Below are 10,425 nucleotides of genomic sequence, written 5' to 3' on the forward strand. Positions count from 1 at the left end.
TTTTGTTGCATATGGATTTCCAGTTTTCCCAGCACCATTTGTTGAAGAGGCTATCTTTGCTCCAATGTATGTTTTTGGCACTTTTGTCTAATATTAGATATCTGTATTTATGTGTCTTTATCTCTGTGACTTCTATTCTGTAACATTGAACTACACAATGCCATTTTTGTTATTATAGCTCTGTAGTATAGTTTAAGGTCTGGTATTGTGATGCTTCCTGCTTCACTATTCTTGTTAAGAATTGCTTTGACTATTCTGGGTCACTTATTTTTCCAAAGGAATTTCATTATCACATTTTCTAGTTCTATGAAGAATGTCATTGTGATTTTAATAGGAATTACAATAAATCAGTATAATGCTTTTGGTAGTATGGCATTTTTGACAATATCAGTTCTGCCTATCCAAGAGTATGGGAGATCTTTCCGTTTTCTAAGATCTTTATTTTCTTTCTTTATTGTTCTGTACTTTATATTGTAGAGGTCTTTTACCTCTTTTGTTAGATTTTTATCCAAAGCATTTTTTGAGGCTATTGTGAATGGGGTAGTTTTAATAATTTCACTTTCAATGAATTCATCACTGATGTGTAGGAATACATTTGATTCATGTGTGTTGATTTTATATCCTGCTACTTTGCTGAATTCATTTATTAGTTCTTAAATTTTTCTGGTGTAATTTTTGGATCTTCTAAATATAGAATCATGTTGTCAGCAAACAGTGATAGTTTGAGTTCTTTTTGTATTTTATCCCTTTAATTTCTTTCTTCTGTACAATTGCTTTGGCTAGAGTTTCAAGAATTGTGTTAAATAGAAGTGGTGAAAGAGGGTATCCTTGTCTTATTCCAGTTTTTAGAGGGAATTCATTCAATTTTTCTCTATTTAGAATAATGTTGGCCTTTGGTTTAACATATATAGCTTTTAAAATGTTTAAGTGTGTTCCTACTATCCCAAGTTTTTCTAGTGTTTTGAACATAAAGGGGTGCTGTGCTTTGTCAAGTGCTTTTTCTGCATCTATCAAGATGATCATATGATTCTTATCTTTTAGTCTATTGATGTGATGAATCATGTTTATTGATTTCTGTATGTTGAAACAATGTTGCATTCTTGTGATGAACCCCAGTTGATCTTGGTGCAGTATCTTTTTAATATGTTTTATATGTGATTTGCCACAATTTTATTGAGAAGTTTTGCATGTATGTTCATCAGAGGTATTGGCCTGAAGTTTTCTTTCCTTGATGTGTTTTGTATGGTTTTGGTATCAGGGTGATAATGGCCTCATAGAACGAGTTTAGAAGGGTTTCTTTCTTTTCTATTTCATGGAATTATTTGAGGAGTATTAGTGTTAATTCCTCTTTGAACCTCTGGCAGAACTTGGCTGAGAATCCATCTGGTTTTGGGCTTTTCTTGTTTGGTAGACTTTTGATGGCATCTTGTATTTCATTGCTTAAAATTGATCTGTTTAAATTGTGTAGGTCCTCCTTATTCAGTTTAGTAGGTCATATGTCTCTAGAAATTTGCCAATGTTTTCAAGATTTTCTATTTTATTGGGGTATAAATTTTGAAAATATTTTTTTAGTTATCTTCTTATTTCAGCATTGTCTGTTGTGATGTTTCATTTTTTATCACCAATTTGGCTAATTTCAGTTTTCTCTCTCTTTGTTAGCATGGATAAGGGTTCATCAATTTTATTTATTTTTGTTTTGTCAGTTTTTTAATTGTTTTGTTTGTTTGTTTTAATTTCATTTATTTCAGCTCCAATTTGAATTATTTCCTGTTTCTACTGCCTTTGTTGTTGATTTGTAGTTTTTTTCCTAGTGCTTTGAAATAAAATGTTAGGTCATTTATTTGGTGAATTTCTATTCTTTTAATATATGAGCTCAATGCAATGAACTGTCCCTTTAAAAATGAATGCATTATAAGAATGAACAGTCTGAACTCCTACCCACACTGGACAATAAAGGGGGAACATTCCAGCTCTGGTAATATTTGGACTCCTAGCAATATACAGTGGAAATGAAGCAGTAAAATACCATTAACCTACATTATTTATATAAAATTAAAGTTCCATAATTACTAAACATTCACATTTCAATCAGAAGACAGTTATCAAGAATGAATGGGGAATATGTCAATTTAAATACCAAAAGATAATTAAAATTCACCAATGGAAAGATTCCACAGATGCTGGACCTATCTAAAAAGGATTTTAAAACACCCACCATAAAAATAATTCAATGGGCAATTACAAGAATTTCATGAAACAAATGAAATAACAGAAAGATCTCTGTAAATAATAGAAAGTCACAAAAAAGAAAATATCAAGAATACACAAATGAAACTTTTAAAATAGAAAATTATAAGAAGTTTTTAAAAACTCAATGGATGTATTCAATGCCAGATGGGAGAGCACAAAAAAAGAATTAGTAAACATAAGAGAGAAAAATATAAATTGCACTTTCTGAACAACAGGAAGAAATCCACTTTATAAAAGAAAAGTAAAAGAGACTTCAAGAAGCACATGGAACTACACTACAAGATATGATATTTTGTGTCACTCAAATCAGAGAAGGAGAAAAGAAAGAAGAAAAGGCTGCAAAAGTACTCAAAGAAAAAGGGCTGAAAATTTTCCAAATTTGTTTTTACAAAATAACTTACAGATTCACGAAGCTGAGGAATCTGAAACAGAATGTAGCTAAAGAAATCTCCACAGAGAAACACTATAACCAAACTTCCAAAACTAAAAAAGTCTTGAAAGCAGCTGGAGAAGTAAACCCTTAGCTCTCAATGGAAACACCATTCAAATAGCAGTAGATTTCTTCTCAGAATCATGGAGACTAAAAAAAGTGGTACTATGTTTTCCATGTGCTGAAAAAAATAGCCATCAGCTCAGTAGTGGGTAGCCAGTAAAAATATTCTTTACAAATGAAAGGGAAAAACATGATCAAAAGAACTACCCTAAATGAATGGCCTAAAATTTTTTGAAACAATAAAGAAATGATAAAGGAAGGAATCATTTAACATTCAAAAGAATAAGAAAAAATAGAAAGATCAAAAGTAAAAAACGTATGAAATACTTTGAACTAAATTAAAATAAATATGTACCAAAATTGTTAGAACTCAGCCAAACAGATCTAAGAAGAAATGTTATGGCACTAAATTCTTATATTAATGTAGGGAAAGTGGTCAAATCAGTTACGTAATTCACACTTTAACAAAGTTCTAAATAAGAGTGAAATAAATTCAAAGAAAGCAGAAAGGGGGAAAAACAAACCCAAGGTTAGAAATCAAAGAAGTAGTAAAAAGAGGGGGGATAAAGAAAATCAGAGCCCAAAATTGATTCTTTGAAAAGATAACTTTAAAACCTCTGGCTAAAATTACAAGACAAAAGAGAAAACATAAATTGGCAATATCAAGATTCAAACAGAAGGTACTACTAAAGATCTTGAAGACACCACAAGCAAAGAAAAATAATAAACATATAAATTCTACAGTTAGATGAAATACAACAACTCCTCAATAAGGAAAACTAGTAAATCTTTCTCAGCCTGAGAAAGTAGTCTAAGTATTCTTGTTATTTTTAAGTAAATTGGAACCAAAATTTAAGAAAATTCCCAAAATGAAATGTCTGTGCACAAGGACTTCAATTAATATTTCTACCAACCATTTAAAACAATTCTACATAATTTATTCCAAAAAATTGACAAAGGAACACTTCAAAATTGCTTGGTGAGGCAAATATTCTCTTATACTAAATACAGATAAAACCATTAGAAAAACAATACTGCATCCAATATCACTCCTGATAATAGATTCACAATTTCCAACAAAATTTTTGGAAACCAACTCTAACAATGGATAAAAGATAATTATAAATAATGACCAAATGTGATAAATTCCTGGTATGCAACCTAGATTAACATTGGAAAATCTATTAATCAAGTTCACCATATCAATATGTAAAAGAAGAAAAATCATGTGATGCTATCAACATACACAGAGAAAGCATTTGACAAAATCCAATTCACATTCATGAAAAAATTCTCAATTTGCAATAAAAATAAATAACTACAATATGATAAAGATACCTACAAAACATGTACAGCTGGCATCATATATAATGTTGAAAAACTGACAATATTTTTCTTCTAAAACCGGGACCAGGTGAAGGATGTCCAATTTCATGATTTCGTCCATATTACTGGACGTCCTAGGCAGCATATTAAATCAACTAAAAAAATAAAAGAATACAAATAAAAAAGGCAGAAATAAAACTGTCTCTATTTGCACATGGCATGGCTTGATTGTCTGTAGAAAATTCCATATGGATCTAATAAGTAAAGTTCAGTAAAATGATAGTTTATAAAATCAATATATAAAAATTAACAATATTTTATATGCCACAAAAGACAGAAGCTTAATTTAGAAATACAAAAATAATTACAACTATTCAAATGCTGAAAAAGGCATGAATCTAACAAAATGTGTACAAGACTTGTACATCAAAAGCAAAGTTTGCTGATTAAAGAAATCCAAGAAAATATATAATAGTGGAAAGACATCTGTGTTCATAGATTGTAAGAAAACACAGTAATGATGTTAATTCTCCTCAAATTAATATGTAGGTTTAGTGTAATTTCTATGAAAACCCAAGCAACTACATTTGTAAATATATGCTCATTTAAAAATACACAGAAAGGCCCAGAGTCTTGCATTGCCACAACATCCTGAAAAATAAAGAATAAAGTAGAAGGGATAATTATATGTTTTTTTTTAAAAATCTTACTATGTACTTTCAATAATTAAGACTGCAGTTATGAAAGAGAGATAGATATACAGATAGATGGAATAGAGGACCAAAAAATAGCCTTCCACAAGAACAGATTATTGACTTCTTTTTACAAAGGTACAAAAGCAAATCAATACAGGAAAAGTATCATTTCATCAAATGACTGCCCAGCCAAAACCAAACAATGACAATTTTGAGATCATAGTCTTAAAGGAATCAAACCTTAAATCTTACAGGAAAAAGAAGCCCAAGAGTAAACCCTCAGGACCCAGACATAGGTGAAAAGATTTTAGATTTGACCCAAAAGTACCATTATATATATATATATATATATATATGCATATATATAATATATATAGAGAGAGACATATACATTAGATTTATCAAAATCAAAAATTTTACAATAAGACCCTTTTAAAAGGATATAAAGCAATCTGCAGCCGGGTGCAGTGGCACACACCTATAATCCCAGCATCTCCTAAGGATGAGGCAGGAGAATCGGGATTTCAAAGCCATCCTCAGTAACTTAGTGAGGCCTTACACAACTCAGCAATACCCTTCCTCTAATAAAATATAAAAAAGGGATGGGGATGTGTCTAAGTACCCCTGCATTTAATGCCCTGTACAAAAAAAAATAAGAAAAAGAACCCCACTATGGGAAATATATCTACAAACCACATATCTGAAAAAGGACATATATGTAGAATATATAAAGAACGTTGAAAATCCAATAATAATAAAAACAACAAATAAATTACAAAATTAGAAAAAGGCAGAAGAAACATTTCAAGAAAGAGGATATTAGGCACAAGAGGTCCAATTTCACAAACCATTAGGAAAATCCAAATTTGAACCAGAAGGATCTATCACTGCACATAACTTAAGAACAACTAAAAGCAAAAAAACAATGGCCACAAGAAATGCTGGCAAGGATGGAGACAATCTGAACTACTCATATGCTGATGAGAGGTAAATAAAATGGCCAGCCACTCTAAAATATTTTCAGTTTCTCATCAAACTAAATACACACCAATGATATAGACAAACAATTGTACTCTTAGGGATTTGTTCTATAGAAATTAAGAGTTTATTGAAACAAAATTATTCATAAATGACCGCAGCTTTATTCATAATAGTCCAAAGCCAGAAACAGTCATCCTAAAATGGATAACTGTTTACATACTGTTTTATATCTATACAAGGAATACTACTTGTCAAGAAAAAGAAAAATTGACCTAGAAAACAATTTAAACAGATAACATTAGAATTCTGCCAAATGAAAAAAGCTGATCACCAGAGTTTACATGCTGTATGGTTCCATTCATAGAATATTATCAGAATTATGGAAATCTAGACATGGCTATTTGATTAGTGGTTTCAAGTATTAGATGTCAAGGAGGCAGAATGTGTGTAAGACAAGGAATAGCAGAAGAGATACCCCTGTGTTTTTTGTTCGTTGATTTTGTTTTGATTGGATTTTTGCAGTTCTTGAGATTGAATTTGAGGCCTCAGGCAAGCTAGGTAAGCACTTTAACATTTAGCAATATCCCCACTCCATGAGATACTCGTATGTTTATAGAATAACCCTTGATTTTGGTAACAGTTATACAAATATACATGTGATAATATTCCATAGAAGGACACATGCACACTAATGAAATCACAATAAACTGTGAACTAATAAATAATTGTAGATCATACCAAAGTCAATTTTGTGCTTTTGTTACAATATTACATTTACAGAAGATATTGGTATTGAGAGAAACCTGGAGAAGGTTACAAGAAATTCTGTTTTGTAACACACTATGATTCTATAACAGATTCTAAATAATTTTTTACATAAAGGTAATTTAAAGAAAATGTAGTCAGATGTTTCTTGCTTTTCTCATTTTAATTTAGAACCACAGATTATATTATATAACCAAATTATATTTTTCACTTTACATATTTTAAGTTCATCATAGAGAACATTTGTAATTATATTTGAATTTTAACTGATTTAACACATTAATACCTTTTAGAAAATAATAATGTTCAGAAAATACATTAATACCTTTTAGAAAATAATAATTTTCAGAAAATACATTTCCAAACACCTGCATAGTCTGAAATGTTACTACATCTGATAGATTATCTAAGAATATCAAAGAGTATCTAAGAATATCTCAGGAAAAAAGAAAAAGAAACAACTAATTGAATAGAGCATATTTAAATTATTATAATGCCAGTTTATAGCCACAAACATCTACCAAGCTGAAATTTGTGCATAGAAATATAGTAATACTTATGTTTTACATGAGATATAGTTTAGATTCTTATGTTTAAAGGATATTAAAATAATTATCTATTCATCTGTAGCCTATGAACTCATTTTATAAGACCAAGAATCAACAAGTGGGAAGACATCTAATTAAAAAGGGTATGCATATCACAGGAAACGGATGTAGGCCTAGAGAGACTTCAGGATGAAGAAGATCTTTGCCACCTACTCCTTGGGAATTAATACCCAGAATAGATAAAGAACTCAAAAAACTTAATACACACACAAAAACACACACACACACATACACACACACAAACAATTAACAAATGGGCAAAAGAACTAAACAGACACTTCTTGAAGAAATACAAATAGCTAATAAATATATAAAGATATGTTCAACATCTCTAGAAGTTAGAGAAATGTAAATCAAAACTACATTCAGATTTCGTCTCACTGCACTTGGAATGGCAATTATCAAGAATATAAATAATAACCACATTAGATACAATGACAAAAAAATGGGATCCTGATTAGAATGAGTTATACACCATGTATGTATATCAAAATACACTTTACTGTCATCTATAGCTAAAAGAAAAAATAAAGAAAGAATACAACTAATAAATGCTGGCAAGGATGTGGGAGAAAAGGTACACTCATACATTACTGGTGTGAGTGCAAATTAATATAAACACTCTGGAAAGCAATATGAAGATTCCTCAGAAAACTAAGAATGGAACAACCATATGACACAGCTATCACATTCCTCATCATGTACCCAAAGGACTTGAAATCAGTTTACTAGAGTGACACAGCCACATCAATGTTCATAGAAGCTTAATTCACAATAGCTAAGCTATGAAACTAACCTAGGTGTCCTTCAATAGGCGAATGGATAAAGAAAATGTGGATCATATACACAGGGGAATATTACTGAGCCATATAGAAGAATGAAATTGTGGCATTTGCCAGTAAATGGATGGATCTGGAGACTATCATGCCAAGGGAAATAAGTCAGTCCCCAAAAGTCGAAGGTTGAATGTTTTCTCTGACACATGGAAACTAATCCAAAATAAGGGGGGATTAAAAGTACAAGAAAGAAGAAAGAGCAGTGGAGTAAATGAAGGGAAATGAAGGGAAGGGAGGAAGGGAGGAAGGATGGGATTGTGAAAGACAGTGTTATGAATCTAACCTAACTTTTATATGTACATATATGAATATACCACAGTGAATTTTACTTTTGTGAATATCCATAATTCTCCAATTAAAAAAATAAATAAAATAAGAAAGATCAGTAGAATAGAGAAAAGGGGACAGGGGAAGTTGGAGGAGAAAAAGCAGATATTCTTTTTACTAAAACAGTTGATTTGAAACTAAAAATGTACAGTTTGATAATTCATATTGGATTCAGTTGAAATGGACACTGCTATCAGGAAATACAGATTATATATACTTTTATACATATGCATATTAAACTCTAATGCAAAATGCAAATTATCATTTTAGAGTGTATTGCACTATCACCCCACTTTACAAAGTGAAGAAGGAGGTGGGCTATATGAAGCAGACTTTATCACTACTTTGTCAGTTTTATAATTTTTTTTCATAATAACAAAGTAGGCATTTTATAATTTCATGAGCTACAAATTATTTTTAAATTATGATGATATTATTCAAAACGGATGTGAAAACATATGTTTTCCACAGTTGCATGAACTGCTTACTTGTCATACTTAATAAATGTTAAAACTTCTACTTTAATTTGTTCCCTTTAAACATCTAAAATCTATTTTAGTAAAATATATTTTGTCTAACTAAACCAAATATAACTGATAGAACTTGATTATAGAAAGTCTCATTTAAAAGTAAATTTTCCAGGCTAGGGCTGTAGCTCAGTGGCAGAGCACTTCCTTAGCATGTGTGAGGCACTGGTTTGGATCCTTAGCACAACATAAAAATAAACAAATAAAATAAAGGAATGCTGTCCATCTACAACTACAGGAAATTTTTGAAAAATAAAGTTTGCACCATAACTGGGGTGCAGTTTAATACACCACTCCTGTTTATTAAGATCCTCATCAAGATGTGTGACCAAATTATTTGATTGAAATGTATAAAGCTGCACCATTCTACAGCAAGAAATTCAGAAATGCCAATAAATACCACTGTGTATTTTATGAAAATCTGTTATCATACATCTGTACCAAGGCTTCAGCTGATTTTTCATAAGACACAATAGTGTATACTTGAGCTCTGCAGCATATAACCAGTCCTAATGCCATTTTGACTTATGGAGTTTACAGTTCCAATGGAATCATATGTGTCATGTACAGCTTGAGATTTTCCTTGCAAAAGTGCTTTACTACTAAGCTATCCTTCAAATAGTCATGGTATGGTAGAAAAGGGCTCTCCAGAACAAATTGTTGCTGGGTTATGAATGAAGCTTCATCTTTAACTAGAATTTCATTACCTGTATAAGAATTTGGGTAGTTTAATATACTGAACCTGACTTTTTCTATTCTGACAACTATTCTGAAATAAATCATTTGCATTTTGGAGCCCCAGAGGGTATAGCATTTCAGTGTCTGGCTAAGAAAAGACAAAACATGTGGCAAGGAAACCAACCATGGATCGATGAAATTAAAATCATACACTATTCCAAATTCCGACTAAAATGCTCATCTAGGTAATTATGAAGCAAGTTTAGCCTAGAGAAGAAAGAAAAAAATTCCCTTAACTGTTCAGCTCATGGAGTATTTTCTACATATTATGAGCATCTTTAGTGGAAATTCCCTAACTGTACTAAAATTGTCAGACCATCTAAAAATCTGATAAGTTTACATGTTAGCTATAGTATAACTAATGATGACAGCAATAATGATGGTCGATAACATATGATTATATATTTTCCTTTTCTCCTATCTTTGTAACCTTTTAAACAAAGTTGTGCTCAGTTTTCATTTCAGAAGAGCATCCCTTTGAAATTCTTACTCTCCTTACCTTCTTTAAACAGATATCCTAAGACAAAACTGGATACTGCACAGAGATAACACCTGCACCTTGGCAGATTAAAAGCCATGTTGAGGTCATATTTATTTGTATTCCAGATAAATACTTGGTAGATTAACCTTATAAGCTTTTGTTATGGTTTATGTGTGAGACAATACAAGAAAGCTTAGTGGTGAAATCATTGGGTTATGAGAACTTTAACTTAATCAGTGCATTGATCCACTGACAGGGGTTATCTGTGTGGCAATAGTAGGCAGGTAGGCAGATAGGAGGTGAGTGGAGGTGAGTCACTGGAGGCATGCCTTTGGGGTTTATATTTGTCACAGTGAGGAGAGAACTCTAACACTCTCTCTCTCTCTCTCTCTCTCTCT

The 10,425-nt window shown here is 31.2% G+C and overlaps 1 protein-coding gene across 1 annotated transcript in view; it reads right to left on the reverse strand.

Moving 5' to 3' along the window:
• Positions 1-9,748: 9,748 nt before the first annotated feature.
• Positions 9,749-10,425, reverse strand: part of LOC125614467 (dachshund homolog 2) — a 99,384-nt gene continuing 98,707 nt past the window's right edge. The window contains exon 5 of the mRNA XM_048797284.1: positions 9,749-9,753. Within this exon, the coding sequence (XP_048653241.1) occupies positions 9,749-9,753 (5 nt within the window). The remainder of the gene's footprint in view (positions 9,754-10,425) is intronic.

This window comes from Marmota marmota, unplaced genomic scaffold (assembly GCF_001458135.2).
Source record: "Marmota marmota marmota unplaced genomic scaffold, marMar, whole genome shotgun sequence".
Taxonomy (NCBI): domain Eukaryota; kingdom Metazoa; phylum Chordata; class Mammalia; order Rodentia; family Sciuridae; genus Marmota; species Marmota marmota.